We start from the raw sequence: 18,601 nt of genomic DNA, 5'->3' as shown, positions 1-18,601 counted from the left end.
TTACCTACCTTTTATTATGGCGACATCTGGTGGAGCAAACGGGGCCTTCCAGGCAGAAAAAACAGCTAAACAAATCACTTCGCTTTGTCCCTGTATTCTTTCCGTAGCTTGGCCAAACTTGACACGGCCCATAGACAGCTGATCCACTGTATGGAGGTTATTGGTGAGTGGGTGGAAGATTATTGATGCCAGTATGGACCCCCACCACCCGCATTACTTGATCGGTGATTGTCTTATTCATATTTTCACATTCATAACCGAGGACGATTTAGTCATTGCCTCACATGTGTGTAAGGTAAGGAGTGTCCAACTTGCGGAAGTAGCCCAAAGTCAGCCTGTTATTAAGGAAAATTGTCTGTTGTGTCTGATCATAAATGAATATTTGCAGGATTGGCATGAAGCAGCAGACACTCCTTGGTTATGGAGGTGAGTTATCTTCACTTTCATTTCTGTCCTCTCCAGCGTCAATAAATCCATAAAGTAGGCGGGACGATGCACTCGTGAATAATAAAATTTGCTGTAATAGGATGATGGAGCAGTTGATCCCCCGAGTTCAACTCAAACATCAAATCTGTGTTTCCCCTCAGGAGGCTGTGTCTGCAGCGCTGGAGCTTCTGTAATCTTGCTGTGCTGGGGGAGAGACTCTCATGGAAGAGCTACTTCCTGCGACGATGCCACATAGAGATGAAGATGACGTCAGGGCGTTCAGGAGGTTACACCTGCAAAAGCCTTAGAGGACACACAGGTATGCTTTCTCTTTCTCTCTCTCTCCCCTATGTTTCTCATCCCATCCCACATGTGCATTGTCCATCAGGCAGGGTGGTGGGGTTGGTGTACCTGCAGGGGAGTTCAGCCCAGCATCCTGACCTCTGGAACAGCAGTGCCACAGTCTGCAGCGCCTCCACTGATGGGACAGTTCGAGCATGGAACATCCAAAATGTCAGTGTAACACCCCTCAACATCATCGTGCATGCCCAGTAATCATGTTAACAGTATTTCTGGAAATGCAAAATGTTTTCTTGTTTGGAGGCAGAGTTAGATTAAAGATTGATTATGGACTTAAAATGAATTTAATGAACATTGATTTATGTTGATTTTGAAATTTGTTTTTCATATGACTTAAATTGGACTTTTATGTAAAATTCAACAATACGTGTTATATGCTGTCAGTCCTTATCAGTCCATATATCAGATGCCACAAAGTAAAGCCAGAAGTGAAAGTGTTTGAATGTGGGCATCATATGCGTTCACGCCTTTTATCTATTAAACTGATATTTGCTGCTCCAAGCCACATGTATGCAGGTTTCATTCCAGCTAAACACTTATTGGAACAAACTTTCTCCAGTAGTTTCTCCCTGCTTGGCTGAAGGTTGCAGACCACTCCAATAAAGGCATTTACCTGATGTGGCAGTTTTTGTTCTCTCAGGGTGAGCTTCTGTGGTGCAGTCCTGTGCAGAGTCCTTTGACAGAGATTGTAAGTGATGAACAGCACGAGGTTGTGATCACAGCAGACTCCACAGGCCTCATTAAGACCTGGCAGATCCAGACTGGCCAGGAGGTGGCCTCATTTTCCACAGCATCTCCAGGCTGTACATTAGTCCAGTACAACATCAACAACAATTGGTTTCTCACTGTAAGTAACCTCAGTATTTCCTGTTGTGTAAACCTTAAAGTAATATAAAAGAAAGTAACACGTGCTTTTCAATATATTTTCTTCCAGGTTGGGACCAGTCAGGGATCTCTGTGTACACTAGCTGATTCAGCTTTGACTAAAACGACCAGCATGATGGTGTGTGACACCTTTAAAGTAAACATACTCCTAGTTTCACCTGACAAAAAATGGATCGCAGCTGGAACCAAGGACCATGATGATTTAAGTCCAAAGGTATTTCATGTTGTCTTTGACAGTCTGGTTTCATGTTTGTTTTTCCTGCCCTGGTCTGTTCTTGTGCATTTTCTTTTACCACATTACCTCTGTCCACATGACACAGCGGGAAAATAAGTGTTCATGGATAAGAACAATGAAGCATTAATACACGTTTTGTAGATTTCTGTTGTTTGGTTTGTTACCAGGTGATTTACACCGAGAGTTTGACCTCTTCGTCTGAGGACGAAGATCCTCTGTGCCAGTCTCTGCCAGTCACTGGGTGCCAGGCTGCTGTCTTCATACCCACCCAGCCTGCCAGACTGGCCATCATCCACTACAAGGAGCGCTCAAACAACAAAGCCCTCACTGTCTTCGATGTCAGCATTAAAAAAACTAAGTACAAGTCAGAGATCCAGGGTGAGGACAGAGATATGTGTAGATTGAATGGTAATATGCTTTAGGTCTGACACTGAATCTCATAATAGCCATTGAATGATAACAGTTGGCTGCTGAATCATCCTAGTAAAACTCACTTTTAACCACAGACACTGCTGAGCTCGTACAGACACGGCTCAATGTGATCTGTTTTACTTTTTTTCTGGTGGATGACTGACATGCTATCACTTCAAGATATTTCTGATAGAAGACTCTATTTACAATAGCGTTTAATAAAATAAAGACTTTCGCCTATTTTAAATATCAGTGTTAGTGTCAGCTCCTCAAAATTAGAGAGCAAGGGCTTGATTCTGGACTCAGTATTATTCGGTGATGTCCAACAGACACATAGTGAAATTCATTAAAAAAGAGGGAAAAAAACAGAAAAGAAACTTATTGAATACGTGGCAAGGGTTTTCTCAGCTGGCAAACCAGCCACCCTTACTCTGGTTATTGCTATTTTGACATACATGATTAAACCCCAGATGAATGCAACAAGTTCACACCTGCTTTCTGTTTTCAAAAGGCCATTCTGGGAAATGTAAGAAATTGAATTAGATGGAAGTTAAGCGAACCTTGGTTCCTCAAATATGTAAATAACAACTCACCATCACAGAATACTTCCTTGAACACAGTTTGAAGATGGATTTCTTTCCTTAAAAGTTTGGCTTGTGTTGGTCTTATTTTGAATTTCTTCTCATATTAGTCCAGCAGGTGGAGTCCTTTCCCTTGACACTGAACACCAGGTCCTCACACATCCTCCTGGAGGCCAAGGACAGCGACTGCTTAGTGCTGTCAGCTGACCAGGAGCTGTGGGTCTACTCTCTGAAAGGAACCCTGCTGGCTAGCTTTAATGAGCATACCATGCCTATCTCCTCTATGTGTTTGGTAGGCTGTTTTCTCATCTGGTTTTCAAAGAAATATCCGTTTACCTGTTGAAATTCTTTGTTCCATACAGTACAATACACCCTCTGTGTTTTTTTAGTTTTTTGTGTGTGCCTTCACATTGACAGGATAGCTTTCGTGTGGTGACAGCATCTCAGGACCTTTCCTTACGAGTGCTGACATGGAAAAATGACAGAGACAGTGGGTTGACTCTGGAGAGCAGATACCACTTACTGGGAGGCTCTCACACAATGTCCAGGTACTGTATGCTGTGACATATTAGTATGTGTCTGTTGTTATCAACAGCAGCCAAGTTAGCGTCAATAGTATGCCCATAATGCATCTCATTAGAGCAGCCTGAACACAGGTATTTTCACTGAATTTGACATGATGTAAATACCACCTGATATTCGCACCTTTGCATTTTTATGTTCCTTTCATTTACTGATCTTGTGACTTTATGCTTTGTGCCCTGTGTTCTAGAGGGTTCACTCACGTTGCCTGTGACTACACCAGTATTGTGGCCTCAGTAGAAGGGAAAGATGGGAAAGACGTCTTAAAAGCTTATGTTTTCACCTGCTGAGCATCTCTGCCGCAGAAAAAAAGTGCCAGCACGCAGTTTACAAACCCCACTGGAAGGAGGAACATTTGCTTTTACTGTTTGTCATATACTGTGTACTTACATTATGATGTTTCTTTGGTAGCTCTGTGTTTACAAAAACGAGAATGTAACATATAATATAGATGGGACAGGAAAGGCATTGATACACTGTGTGATGCAATGTGCTTGTTGAGAAAATACTCTATAACTACGCTTTTGGAGCTGAGGTAGTGTTGAATGTAACCAGATTTAAGGCATAATGTATTGCAAAAAATATGCTGGTGGCCTGTTCTTCAATATGTTGCCTCCACTCACTACTCAGGTAAAATAATACTGAGGCAAGTTAGTGATGTATTAGTGGAAATAAACTACATGCCATACATTTTTATACTTAACCCACATTGACAAATTAGTTATTAAATAATTTTGTCAGAAGGCACAAAAGCATCCTTTCCTCTTTCATGCCTCCACATGGAGGGTCGTGCAGAGCACCACACGTACGTACATGACTGGGAGCTCCTATGCTAAAGAGAACGGAGACATAAGCCCCTCATCTGCTTCGATGGCTATGCATTTCATGTGCTGTAGGATGCACCTTAGGACTGGAGTCATGGACTCGTACACTTTGCTCCCATCCTCTGAGTCATTTTCCATCTGTTCCAAAAAAAACCAAACAAGATTCTTTAAGTTGTTGAAACAAAACCAGTGATGAGGAGATCAATTTAATTGTTGAAATTAAGTGCAAATAATTTGATGTGTTGTTTTTCTTACCCAGGTGAAAGCCTTGATAGTGCGATTCAGGAATGCATTTTCAATGTCTTCCGGTAACGTCAGCATATGAGCCATACAATCTAGTATGCAGGTTAATGTTTCTCTAGGAGCCTGAGAAGAGGTGACAAGGAGAGGAAAGGTAAAAACAAATTTACGGTTCATTGTCTTAGTACTTCGTTGTTTCAAATGTGGATCAGCACAGAGTAACCTCTGACCTGGTCAAGTGTATTGAGGGCAGTTTGAGCATCAGTGTTGTTGGGGCTCAGGGCTTTGACATCCTGAATGGAGATGACTGGCTCTTTAAGCTGCTCCAACCATGCCCACATGAGCCCAGAGAGGATGAAGGGATCTCGCTCCATACACAGCCTTTCCCACGCACCGCCTTGGTTCAGCTCTGCCTGCACACATTCAGTCATTTTAGAGCCTGTCTCCCTCTATGTGAGGCATAGAGGGAGACAGGGGGGGGTGGGGGGGGATGGTCTTGTTTAATGCTACCAATAAAGGTAGAACACTTGCATTAATGAATTTATATTTGTTGTACCAGTCACTTTACGGATCTGTATGTGTGGGTTAGGGGATGTGTTGCTGTTCTTTACCTGTAATTAAGGAAGGTAATATTGTTGTTTGTCATGTAGGAAAAACTCAAATGACCAACTCAAAATGTCATGTCAGGGTGTGGATTGTACATTTTGGCCTTGGATCGATGCATTACAGGTAACGTAACTAACATTTTAGCATAACATCATTCTTTGTGGTGGATAGATTCTAAGCATTGCATAGTTTCTGATACATTCCTACATGCATGGTGTCCATTTCTACAACTACGCTACTGTATGGGTCAGTTACCTGCCAAGAAAAGACTTTGTTCTTGTGCTCATCTTCCCCTTCAAGAAAAAGGTCCACTGCCAGGGCCTGTGCCACTAGCAACCTCCTTGCATCCAGGGACAACTCTGACTGCAGGGTGATAAAGGGCACCTCTGACTTCTCTGACTGATCCTCACCTCTACCTTGAGATTTCATTACATTCAGAGCTAACTCTTCCCTCTGCTCTTCCTTCCATCTGGACAACATGCTACCCTTTTTGGTAGCTTCATATTTCCCCATGGACTCACTACGTTGGATGGTTTTTTGCTTCACTTTCTTCAGCAAAATAACTCCATCTTTATAGTTTTCATCATTCTTGACTTTCCACAGCGAACCTGTTGAGCTGTGTGAGATGTCAGATGTGTTGCTAGTCGAACCTTGACGCTTGGATGTAGGGAGAGTGACCTCAGATGGGGAAATAGTCATTTCAACATTACTCTGGGACAGGGATCCGAGAGGTTGCGTGAGGAGATTGAGCTTTGAGCCCAGTCGTCTCAAGTCGGACTCACTGTAGCTCAGACTTTTGCGGTGGTAGAAGATGGGTGGCTCGTTGAAATGTCTGGGTAAGGTGAGCGTACCTGGTAAGCGGGGCTGCTTTGAAAACATTTCAGGGCCCAGTTTCTCAATGACACTGAGAGTCATCTCTATGTCGTGAATATCAGGGGCCTCCAGAATGTCCTCCTCGATCACCTGTCGATTATCTGCAATGTCCAACAGCAGTCTAGACACTAGCTGGACAATCTTTGGCAGGTACCTCAGCTCCTTCCTCTCATAGCCATGCAGTATGTGTCTCTGGCGGTTCAGGTACTGGGAAAGCGTGACTGGGTTGAATCGAGGCTCAGCACAGGAAAACACACTCCTCAAAGGGGCAAGGAACTGGACAAACTCTCTGACACAACGCAGCTGACCTCGGGTTTGGATTGAACCAGGGCGTTTAGCACGTACATATACAATAGCCTGGTTAGCAGTCATCCTGGTAGCAAAGGCCAAGAAAGATGCTAACAGCACACCTGCGGGGAAGAACAGACAGATTGTGCAGCTGAAATATCAGTATGTGATATCAGTGATATAATATCAGTGTGTCTTGAATAGTCTAAAACTCTTAGTACACCATTAATTCTAAATCTACCTGTTCTGCCAAGACCAGCGTGACAGTGAACTGCTATCTTTCCCTCCTGCAGTGCGAAGGACATGACCTTCACCATATCCAGCACAGTGGTGAGATTGGCCACTCCATAGTCGCTCCAGCCGAAATTGTAGAAATAAACTGTCGTGGTAAAATGCTTTCAGTTACACTTGTGCAATACTAGAGATCTACAAAGAATTATTGCATAAATCACTTACTGTTGTTTTCCATGAAGACCTCTGGGCGGTATGAGAAGCCGCTTTCTGGCTCCAGAGGGTTTCCACAGCTGGCATGTTCACCAGGTATCTGTAGGTTGATTACTGTTTTAATACCATTCCTTGACACACACAGACACAAAGAGAGGCATGTACACTTAGTCATTGTCATCTCCAGGGACGGTGTTCATAGTCAGGAAGCTGCTGAGATTAAATCAAACAAAGTTGTATATACCTTGTGAATTGATCAATAATGTTATATTTGTCAATGAGTTCTGTCGAGGGTCTGGACATAGCGAGAAGATGATCAGTAACCCTAAAATAACAGAAGAGAAAGTTAGTGGGATGTAAAGTACATAGTAATTGATTTTTTTTTTTTTGTCCAACTCACATGGCTTCAGAAAAAATATTAAAAAACCCCCATCTGACGGAAAAAGAAATTTGTTATGTTTTGTTCTACTATCACAACTACTTAAGTAGAACAAACAGGTGTACCAGGATGAGTAGAGGCCTTTTATAGCCTGTTGGTCATCACTCCAATAACTCGGGTTGTCATACTTGCAGGCTTGACCTCCACAGCCGATTGTACATTGCATATGTCCTGGGATGACATAACGTATAGCTTCTCCCACAATTGTGTACTTCGCCCTGGGAGCTCTGACTGTCATTGTTATTATAGGGGGAAAGAAAGGAAGAACAATCTGATTACACAAATTAGTCTTTAATTTAAAATTGTAAGCAATATAATTGATGACATTTTTATTGTATTTAATTTATTCTCAAAAATTTTAATTGGAGCTGTTAGAGTTGTGGTTATTCAGCAGTGTAAACATGTAAAATACTGTTAAACTGTAGTGCAGCACAAAGACAATATCAAATGCAGGTTGGTGTGTAAAGCCTAAATAATTAAGATCATCAGTGGCGAGTGCTCACTTAGAGGTGTCTAATCCTTGTCTGGCATTGCAAGGCTGTCATCAGGGCATTACTGTAAAAATAGCTACTCTTTTGGCATATTTGAAATACATTTTAAAATTGCATTTTGGAGAAATATGAACTTGTAGGTACATGGTTGTAGCTAACCATTAGTCATTAACAGATACATTTTACAGATCTGTCTTTACCAATCTTACTTACGGTATTCCATCAGAGCTCCACCTCTTGTGTTTGCATGGAGTGCCATATGAACAGTCACTCAGATTGACATCCACAGTCATAGCAGAGCCTGGACACACATTTCTGCCATGTTACGCCATGTCATATACTTTCATATGCTTTCTGGAAACAATTGGTGCAGATGGATTTTCTTTATGCCTGAAACACAGCACCGCATAACTATAACCAATTTCTAAGAATGGAAACTGCCATTCATAAAAAAAACAGTCCTCTACATTAAATTTTTTGTTTTTTAGTTTGAAACCTTGTGACCAATACATTTACTACAGGACAAGACAAGTTAGACACAGAATCACTTTCAAATACACAGTTTGATCCAGGATCGACATCATAAATCATATTCAGGCACATGTAAAGCAGACATAATCCATTTTAAGGGATTGGGTATCTGCTATTCTTAGCTGATAGTTTTTATCTCAGTACCTCATCACAGTACAAAATTAATGGTCACTCCCGTAATGTGCAAAGTAATCAACTTTGAATTAGCTAGCAAGGAAAGAAATACAGCTAATCTAACGAAAAATACAACAAAATCAAATGAATTAAATTTAAAAAAACATGGATTTACCTGTATGAAGTGAGACGAGATGTTTGTGACCGCCATCTCAGAACACAAATGGCTCACAGCTGCAGTTGCCAATATTTCTGACATCAGCTTCAACAGCTCTGACGTTGTCTTTTTCCCTCTCTAGCTCTGTGGAAAGTCAATCCTGTGGCCTCGCTTGATTTGATTCGTCTCAGATTATCTCTGTGAAGCTGGGTGGGACGATGCACGTATCCTTTGAGCTCCTTGGTGGAAAGCCATCTGTCTTACCAGGATGACGGATCAAGTATGAGATTTAATTAACCTCAAGAATGTGTTAAAAAAAAGTTGCACAAATTGTGTCCTTTGTAAATGTCTCCATGCACAGGTTCCTCCTTCTGCTCTTAGGGGGGGTGTAGTGCTATTTCTGACTCCTCCTGGATTAGGCTACTAATCTCATTACTCTACGGGTATAAAATAGAGCACCCACTCCTCAACAAAAACTTATACTATAACCACATCACCACTGACTTCTTCTGGACTGTTATGAGATACAATGATTGACAATATATTCTGTTTGTTAATGCACAAATTGACATCAGTCAACATCTGACCAACTAATCACCTGAACTGATTTTCATCATATTGACTTTATTGATTCTATTCATGCCTCTTGTTGTGAATAAGCACAAACAGATTTGAGCTTTTTGTCATGAGAGGATCAGGGGATTTTTCACACACTTTACTTCACTCTTCTACCCTGCTGCTACAAATAGTGGGGCCTCAGTGACATAGCAAGTAGATAAAATTTGATTGGCTTACCTTGCACCTTGCTAAAGCTGGTTAGGTTTAGGTTACCAGGGAGAGATCAGTTTATGAAGTACAGCATTTGGAGAGACTTAAAAGCCAATAATCCCAAAGCAAAGCAATGCTGTACACCTTTTTAGATGTCAGAAATAGGCAGTGAAAAGGGTATAGGCTTAGATTGTTCTGCTCAGACAATCAGCAAACATGATAAAAGGAACAGAGGGAGAGAGACAAAACATTCAGTCAGCACAAAACTACAAAGCTAAATGCATGGCATGTGGTGAATGTAAATGAGATAAGACCCAGAGTAAATCACAGGCATGTGATTTTATGGCATATTTTACCAGTCTTATTGTGAGAAACACAGAGGAGCACAGACTAAAGAGTCAGCAATAGGATGCTGGCATATGATTCTGAACAAGAGTAAAGGTACATTGTGAAACAGAAAACCAAATTAAGGTCAACATTTTGTGAAACATATAAAGAATACAGATATCACAATGACACGTTAATATCTAATTCTAGTTCTGATGAGGCTCTGATAGTGTTAAGGATTAGATGTCAAGAATTAAGAAGTAGTTTGTGACTACCTTTTCCATTTTGTGAAATGTTGTGTTTTCTGTTGTCTAAATGTGTTGTCTGAAATGTTTTGCACCTCTGGACCATCAAACAGGTGTGTGATTCTTTAGATTTAATCTGCAAGGTGAAGACACTCTTATCTGTAACCATAAAAATAATAGTTATCTTTAAGCCTTAAGTCCATATTCTTCAAGTTCACATACAAAATTCACCCAGACAGCTATGAGGAAACCAGCTGTGTCATAGTCATAGTCAGGAAAGCAGGATATCTGCAGAAGCAATACCAGATTGTAAAATACTCCATTATGAGTGAAAGTTTTGCATGCAAAATCTTATTTGAGTAAGAGTAGAGAAGTAAGAAAATTGACTTTAAGTATCAAAAGTTATTTTTATTTAGGAAAAAGGCTCCTCTGACAGTTATATATATTTCTGAATGGTTAATGCATTAATTGTGGCCCCAGGACAAGAGGCCATTGTTACAACCAAGTGACAATTGGGGATCTAGATAAATCAGCATTTTTATGCTTTAGCTGGTCAAGGTGGAGCTAATTTCATTTACTTGTTGTTGTTAAATGTTAGGGAGTTATTTCTTTAACAGTGCATCCTATTTCACACTTCAACACGTTTCCAAAATACTTAAATACGTAAATATATATTCATTTTAGAATATACCCTTAAATAATTTCCATAATGCCTCAGTCTTTTCAAATAGTGATGCTAATAGCGACCAAGATAGCAAGCAAAATGCATGAATACCAGTAGAAATGCATTTATCTGAGAAGATGAATTCATTAATTTTTCCGACAGATGGCAGCAGATATACAAGTGGCAACTGCTTCAGAGGCGCCGTTAGCCTGTCTGTTCGTTCTACTTCTATGACAACAAACCGGTCGGACAGTGATTTCCGTGCTCCACATAAGCAAATACACAAAGCCTAATGGGAAATGAGTTCTTTTCATGGTATCAGTAGACCACTGTCAATGACTGCCAGTAATACAAATACTACATTTCCCAAAAAGCACTGCCGCTTTGTAGGAGCTGCCCCAGCTGGTTGCGTAGGTACAAACGGACCGTTCAGCTGTTTCAAACAAGCCGGTGTCCATAGCATGAAACTACCGGAAAAGGTGCGAATTCACTTTCAAAATAAAATAAATACGTTTAGATATTTTTTGAAAATATCAATTCCTTTTAACACAGTACATATATTCCCTCCACCTTCCCTAGTGTTCACATTTCGTTACGTAAATAAGACAAAATAAACCTGCATCCTCGCATGTTCTGGCACCAATTTTCGTTGACAAGCGTTTTATTTTGAAAATAAGAACGAGAAATTGTATATCCTGTCTCTTGTCTTGGCAGTTGGTACTCCTGCTCCGGCGCTATCGCTCCGACAAGCCGGGGGAGAGGAGAAGGAAACGCAGGACCTCTGCGATGGAGCATTAATAAGAGAAAACGGCGAGCTCCCCCGTCGGAGATAATTGATCACACTCATCTACATGACCAAAGAAACAAGACCGGCTACGAGAAACGCAAGCGTAACAATCATGCAATTTAAATACAGACGAATTTGAGCAACAGCTTCTTCTTCAAGGTTACACCGCTTGAAGACGCCCCAACATCCCCCTTGTTGCAGATCAGCTGGCTTACGTTGGTTGATCGTCGCCGGTACCGACTATGTCCGTGGAAGAGCAGGGATACCCCGACGCTATGCGGTTGCTGGAGGCCGGGCCGGAGTGGATGCGGGCTGAGATCGAGCGTCTCTCCCGGGAGCTGAGTGAGACCACGAACGAGAAGATCCAGGCGGCAGAGTACGGGCTGGCGGTGCTGGAGGAGAAGCAGCAGCTCAAACAGCAGTACGATGACCTGGAGATCGAGTACGAGGCCGTGAGACAGGAGGTCGACCAGCTGAAAGAGGTAGGCTGTGTATAAAATCACAGAAATTATAATATCATCTAGGATTTATAGGCCCTACGTATCAGCCCTAAAACCATAAACCTTATGTGCATTTTGGAAGGTATACCTATTTTAGATGATGAATAATGAGTTTCATTGCCCTTGCCATATTTATTGTATCTGTTCCCTTTCATCAATACAATATACTAGATAGGGACTTGGTTTGCTGTGACATTTGACAAGCGTCCGCCATAAAACATCCCTCTGCCTCTCATTCTGCAAGGTCAAAACTGTGAGATGAGGATGCTGCCTCTGTAGGCTGCTCCCCCACCGCACATCTCGTTAGGCACGGTGTCCCCCCCATTGCACTTCCACCTTTTATTTATTTATACATCTCTCATGGCCCCTTCTTCAAGACATTCCTGTCTGACTCACAGCCAGTCTAGGCCTGGTGTGTCTCCCCCCCCCCCTCTTCTGTAATGTCTTAATCAGGAGTAGATCTGCCAACTGTACAGATATGACCATTATTACAGACAGTGATCTGCAATACTTCTCTGTTCATGTTTGATATGGGACATAAAAAGAGATCTGAGTCATTCACTGGTATCCTGTGTTTGTTTGTTTGTTTTGTTTTTTTAATCTAATTCTGTTATTCTGACTTTTAAAAATGACATTTACATGTTGAGTTCACCTTGAAAACCAACTCTTGTGTATGTTTGATGGGCATTACATATCTTGTCAATGTGTCACTCAGCTCAGACAGGCCCTCCTATATGAACAAGAATTACTGGTTTAGTTGAAAGTGGGCGGGAGTAGGTTTGAATTTTTGAACCTTCCCGCTCAGAAGAGAGAGGGATGAACAACTTGCAGTGGAAAAACAGACGAGTTGACCCTTTGGGAATGGAAAGAATGTTGAGAGTGACGGTTCAAGCTGGGCTAGAGAGTCAGATAAAGGATGTGTCTGTTTTTCTGAGCAGTGTCCGCACTTATTCCCTACTGTTGTGTCACACTGTGAAACTTTCTTCCCTAGAGCAGCAGTTTGTCAGTGTGTCATGATTTATATGGAGAGAAGTATTGCTTCAGAGTGACGTTATAGGCAGACAGTCCCGCCAAACGGCTAAGGGCCCTGACTCCTTCTGTGCCCACAGTTCCCGCTTTGACACAGGCTTGTTCATGGTTGCTCACATCCTCCTTTGAGATATGGGTTCTTCCTGTGTCCTTCCACAAGGCCAGGCAACCAATAGCTGACAAAGCTTACCTCATGGTAAACCCCTTCTTGTCCTGCCAGAAAACTGCTCATCAATCCCTTTGGGTTTTGTGCTTTTCAGGGGAGAGACACAAACAGAGAGGTTTCCAGCTCTCTGCTTTTCCCTCTTCTCTCTGTCTGCCTTCCAGTGGCCCTGTCTCTCTCTCTCTCTCCTCTCTCTCTCTCTCCCTCCCTCTCTAGTGGTTGCTATTGCAGAGAGGAGGAGGTCTCAGGGCTGTCTCAGCAACTCCTGCTTAAATTCCCATGCATGTCTTTGGCAAGGAGGCCAAGCTCTGCCACAGAGGAATGACAGCAAAAAGCTCTGAATAGATGAAACAGACTGGAAACGGTTTGAAAGAGTCGCCATGGCAGCAAACAAAAAGCGAATAAAAAGAAGCAGGGGAATTTTCTGGAGATTTCTTTTTCATTTTTCAAAATATGCTTGTTTAAAAAAAGAAGCTCTCGTGGTGTGTCTGTTAGGACTCCTGAATTGTGTCTGATCTTTCTTTCTGTGTCATAATGGGGGCACAAACATCCATCTGGTTGGGCAATAAACTCGATTGTTTTGCTGTGGCAGAGGTTCTTTCTTTGGTCTTAAGCTTGGGTTATGCTGGCTGTAGATCACTGATCAGATGTTAACGTTTGAAAGACCATAACTATGGTCCTTTATCCTTCTACCCATCCCCCCTGCCCCTCTAGCCCAGCCTCTGTATGAAGGGCAGAAGTGATGCTATCACAAGAGAAATACAAACACATTCTTCTGACATCCCACTGCACTTCCTCTTTATTGTCTATAGGGAACAGTCGGTAAGGGGAAGCAAACACAAGATAAGCTACTTTCGCAGCAGGGGCTGAAAGCTTATCTCAGTGGACGGTTTCCACTTGAAAATCCAAACTTATAATTCAAGATATCATGACAAGACAAATGTCACATTAATCAGCGTCACATTCTTTCTCTGATTGTTGGGGGGATGTTTTGGAGTAGGAGGGTCAAACTGTCGAGTGTGACTTTTGCCTGCAGCTGTTGTCAAAGCACACTAGACAGATATTTGTTTGGTCAGGTCCAAATGCCATGTTGTCTTACGTACATGGCTACTATTTACACAATTGGCAGCAATGTTTAGGAGTTTCTTTTCTTTTCGAGGACTTGGACAGACTGGAATGGGATTGTCTGGGAGATTTACAGAGTAGCTCAACACAGGAACCTCTCCAGTGACCACAAACCTGTCCCTTCACTTATTGGCATCCACAAACACAACACAATAGAAAATAGTTCAGATTTATGTGTATTCATCATGCCCAGATACTACTCTTTTGTCGCAGTTTGGACAGAGACAATCGATCAGAAATCATCATGACAGTGGGGCAAACTTCCCCTGCCATTTGGCCAATCCTCACCTCCCCTCGGGCAGGACACAGATTTTCACACTCAAACACACCCCCACATATACAACACTCTTGAGGCAGGAAGATGGAGGAATGCACTGCTGTTGCTTAGTAACCTCACAGCTCTGTGCCTGAATTGGAACAGCCATGCTGCTTCCCCAGCAGGTGCTGCTTTCTGAGTATGCACGCAGCTGGTTATAATAGTGTATATGCACATGGTAAATTGCTGGAAGTAACCATTCATTGGTTAATGGTATTCATAGGACGTTCCTGTCTGTTTGTGTAGATATCGTATTTATATGTATAATACATCTATATTTGTCATATATTTGGTCCGCATGCATCTGGGACAGTGCCAGCCCCATTTGTCCTTGACTTTATGGCCGTACAACCACAAAATGATTCTCTCATGTATTATCTTTCCTGTATATTAACATCTGTCACCAGGGTTACTGCTATGAGTATGTTGATTTCCCCCTTAACATTATCAATCTTCTCCCTCTATCGCTCCACTGTGCTAGCCTGACAGAGAAGTGAATATGAGTCACTTGGCCCTCTCCACCTGTGCTACTTCCCAGAGACCTGGACTGTAACACTGCTAAGATTTAGTATGTCCACTTGCCTGGTCATGTATTATGATTTTACAGCTTCTCATTCATTATATTTTATCTTTAAGTCAACATCTGATTTCTACATAATAAACTGCTTGCTCTTCAAGCCGTGCTCTGATAAAGGCGCCCTTGCACGCCTGGCCGCCAATGAAAGATACCATTAGGCTGTGTTGACTTTTACCCAGTTGTCGCACAGATTGCAGAGCAAGGTAAAAGTAGCTAATGCCATTATACTACACTGTAGCAGTGTAAGAGCGTGAGGTGGTGTTCCCTCGGCTGTTGTTGATATCCTTAAGTTAGGTCACCCACAGATGAAATCATGTGCCACACCTCCAACAGTCAATGCACTTCTGAGGGAAGTGCGTATAGTCTGTGCCTGTATGGAGACCTTGAGAGGTTTTGATGTCTGTGCTGGGCTCGATGTTTAGCCCCTCTGCCTTTCTTAACTCTGTGTGAATGTAATAAGATGTCGAAGAAGAGATCATCTTCTATCCAAGGACCCATAGAGCATCTCACTGTACTCACTTATTTATTTTATCTGATACTGGTCCTTTCTTTTACCGACACTTAGACAACGGCATTTTAACAAAAGCCCCAAAGCTCCTAGGGTCCTTGTTGCACTTGTGACGATTGTCAGCGACCACACTGAAGTCATTCAGTTACCCACAGACACTGTTTCCTCCCCTGCAGCTTTCCTATCAGTGTAGCTGCAGCTGTGTACTGTGTTGTGGAATTCAACCAGACAATCAAAACCCTAAATATTGTTAAGCTCAGTAAAACCTGGCCCTTTGTGTGTTTGAGTCCACTGGGGTTAACAGGTCTTGGGTGTCACAGATGAAGAGAGGGTTAAACGCCAGCAGAACACAGTGTATGACAAAGGAGAGAGTGAGAGAGGTGTCCCATTGTGGTTACATATGAAAGGATTGGTCACTTTTGTCCCTTTTGAAATGGCAGATCACTAAAGGATATATCCCAATGTCCTTAAACAAAGATATCTGGTGTGACTCTAAGCCCTTTCTGTGGTGTTAAATGGGTTGGATGCTGATTGGACGTCAGTTGAAAATACAAGGAGGACACAAAACCCATCTGGTCGTGTATATGAGGAGTCATAAATAAAGTCTGGCTCAAATATTAGCATTGCCACACTGGGCCACATTTCATTGACAGCTGCCCCTCTCTCACTCTCATAATCTTTTTTTTTTTTTCTTACTTCAGCCATTCATGTAGCTTATCACAAACTCCCAGTCCTTATTACTTATCGTTCAAGACAACGTACTCAATGATTGTCTGTGTTCAGTTATGATGTTGCCTCTATTTGTTACTTGGCATCGGCTAAACCTTTCAGCATTGTTTGGGGTATTCTGATCAGCCCTTTTATTCATAATGTCTTTTGGCGGACGGCAAGACTGCAGTTAAGGGGTAATCTTTTCTAAATGGCACTAAATAAAGTCCCAAATCCCCTACCCTCTGGGCCTAAGAGGATGAATCCCAGCCGCTATGCACAGGGCTTACAGAGGTCTGGGAGTCTGCCAGGCCCGGCCACACTCATCAGCCTCCATAGCCGGGAACAGGTAGGTACAGTTTGGGGTAATGCTGCACAGAGGCCGTCAGGTGCTCTTGGGAAACTGCCCTGTTCTCTCTCACCTGGCCCAGTAGCCTACTCCGGTGGCTGCCAAGCCTAGCAGTCTGTTCTGAGAGCTGTCTCCTCCTATATGAATCTGAGCCTCGATATTGATGTGCAAATATTTGTCAAGATCACTCACGCAATCATTTTGCAAAGATTTTCCAAAAGTGTCCAGACTTGCTTGTCTATCCACAAGATCCCCTCTCAGAGACTAATGTAGCCGTCCATGTCACAGAAGGACGGCCATATGGTATTGCCAAGTAATGAAAGACTCATTCCGCCTAGTTTTAGGTATAGTGGCCCACTGCTAATCTGTAATGATTTTAAGAGCTTTTGTCCGTAACTCTGATAAACAAAATACCATCAGCACCCATCCATGGTTCAAGTAGAGGCCACATTTACTCTGGAGCATAAGTGGGTGGCTGTGTAAGTGTTCCAGGACTCAGTTAGTGAATTGTTCGGCCTGCTCGAAATGTTTTTGGGCTTCATGTTTGAAGAGTGGAGTGTTTGTGAAGTGTGTTTAAATGACAAGAATCATGCCTCTGTTAAGTCCTGCACAGGCAGGGGGTGATGTAGAAAGAACATACAGTATATACAGTACATGTTGTATGTATGGAGCTTATTGGCATGACTAACATCTGTTAATGAAACTGCCTGTCAGAAGTTGTTGTTTACTGATAGAAGAGCAGCATTGTGTCTGTTCTGTAATTATCTAATTTTGTGTGCGTCATCAGGTCACAGGTCTCAGAAACTCTGCCCTCTGGCAACAGTAAATATGCGTGAAGTTATTAAGTAAGTAAGTTAAGTAAGCCAAATAAAGTTTGTCCAAACATAGTTGAACAGCAATGAAATCGATGATTTTCGGTATTTCCTGTACTTGATACCACATATTGTAAAGCCAACAGTTACAGCTATTACAAATAGTTAGATTTACACATTTTGAAATTACCTATATAAAGACTTCTGTCAAAGATTCGGAGAAGTCAAAAGTGCATGTAGAGAGGCGGTACGGCAGCCCAGCAGGGTCATGATTGTAGCCGTGTAATCCAATTACTGAAGACTAGGGCCAGATCAGTCAGGAGCCCAGGCTAAAAGCAGGGGATGAGGTCATAGTCATGACTGTATGCCTCTGACAATACAACATGGTTCACTCAGGCAATAGGCCACTCTCCAGTTTCCATTCTCCTACACTGCATAACGACGATAAACTATTATAAATCCATCAACAAAGAAGCCTGTGTGCACTCACGTGAGTAGCCATTGTGTGCACAAGAAACACAATGGCTACTTATCCCTACTCTACTACATGTCCAGTTGTCCTGTATAGTTTCATTGTGTCCCTTGCTTTGCATATTTCACTTTCACCAGCTGATTAAACCTAAACCTAAAACTTTATTTTGCTTTTATCAACACAAACAGGCTATTTTTGGCTGTGTTATTTTTGGATTAATTTGATTACAATTATTTGTTGGGACTTTTTTTGTGGGTATAGTCTGTATTGGAAAAAAAAAAAACAACTTTATTATATATGAGATAGATACTCCTATTGTCTGTTTAAACACATGCTCCAGTCAGTTGTAGGCTTATGTAACTACTTAACTACTTTTAAGGTCAGTTTAATCAGTTCAAACTAGGGACATATTTATTTGTACTGACACTCTGGTGTCTTACATAAACTGATGAATCAGCTAGGCATGTGGGTAGACTATAAGTTTTCTCTGAACCTTGCCTGCACCATCCCTTTAACAGTCTTTATATCAAGTCTGTGGGATGTATCACATTCTCCACAAACCCTCCTTATCTTATCTGCCACTTGATCAGCCCAGAATGACATATGAAACATGTCATTGTGGGCCAACATATTGCCTATTTATACGTTTGTGTTTTGATATAAATCTTGGGTATGGGTAACCTTAAGGGCTCTAACAGTGTCTAAGCAAAGTTCAACCAAATCTTCCTTCTTTCGTCTATTGAAATCAGTCAGAGCCCCCACCC

At 42.1% G+C, this 18,601-nt stretch overlaps 3 protein-coding genes across 6 annotated transcripts in view; 2 read left to right on the top strand and 1 right to left on the bottom strand.

Moving 5' to 3' along the window:
- Positions 1-111: 111 nt before the first annotated feature.
- fbxw12 (F-box and WD repeat domain containing 12) lies at positions 112-4,232 on the top strand. 2 transcript variants are annotated; one of them, XM_023429587.2, is made up of 10 exons: positions 112-295; positions 389-426; positions 588-745; positions 815-939; positions 1,427-1,633; positions 1,721-1,885; positions 2,074-2,284; positions 3,009-3,190; positions 3,316-3,446; positions 3,671-4,232. In XM_023429587.2, the coding sequence occupies exons 1-10, from the start codon at positions 194-196 to the stop codon at positions 3,768-3,770; spliced, it is 1,419 nt and encodes a 472-aa protein (XP_023285355.1). In that variant the 5' UTR covers positions 112-193; the 3' UTR covers positions 3,771-4,232. The 2 variants fall into 2 exon arrangements, with proteins under 2 accessions (XP_023285355.1, XP_023285354.1); XM_023429586.2 differs by having other exon boundaries at positions 588-939.
- Positions 3,804-9,291, bottom strand: ptpdc1b (protein tyrosine phosphatase domain containing 1b). 2 transcript variants are annotated; one of them, XM_087180179.1, is made up of 10 exons: positions 8,506-9,291; positions 7,899-8,075; positions 7,260-7,425; positions 7,000-7,080; positions 6,768-6,886; positions 6,553-6,690; positions 5,406-6,433; positions 4,775-4,957; positions 4,560-4,670; positions 3,804-4,442 (listed from the first exon to the last, which is right to left on the bottom strand). In XM_087180179.1, the coding sequence occupies exons 2-10, from the start codon at positions 7,942-7,944 to the stop codon at positions 4,308-4,310; spliced, it is 2,007 nt and encodes a 668-aa protein (XP_087036305.1). In that variant the 5' UTR covers positions 7,945-8,075; positions 8,506-9,291; the 3' UTR covers positions 3,804-4,307. The 2 variants fall into 2 exon arrangements, with proteins under 2 accessions (XP_087036305.1, XP_023285353.1); XM_023429585.2 differs by having other exon boundaries at positions 7,899-7,986.
- A 1,932-nt stretch (positions 9,292-11,223) lies between these two features.
- Positions 11,224-18,601, top strand: part of LOC111672179 (protein bicaudal D homolog 2) — a 43,903-nt gene continuing 36,525 nt past the window's right edge. For both annotated transcript variants that reach the window (XM_023429508.2, XM_023429507.2), the window contains exon 1: positions 11,224-11,760. In XM_023429508.2, the coding sequence (XP_023285276.1) occupies positions 11,521-11,760 (240 nt within the window). In that variant the 5' untranslated portion in view covers positions 11,224-11,520. The remainder of the gene's footprint in view (positions 11,761-18,601) is intronic.

This window comes from Seriola lalandi, unplaced genomic scaffold (assembly GCF_002814215.2).
Source record: "Seriola lalandi dorsalis isolate HSWRI2012SDOR001 ecotype SW California unplaced genomic scaffold, Sedor1 jcf7180002054896, whole genome shotgun sequence".
NCBI classification, from domain to species: Eukaryota; Metazoa; Chordata; class Actinopteri; order Carangiformes; family Carangidae; genus Seriola; species Seriola lalandi.
Note: the sequence above shows the minus strand (reverse complement) of the source record. Positions and strands in the feature narration are given on the sequence as shown.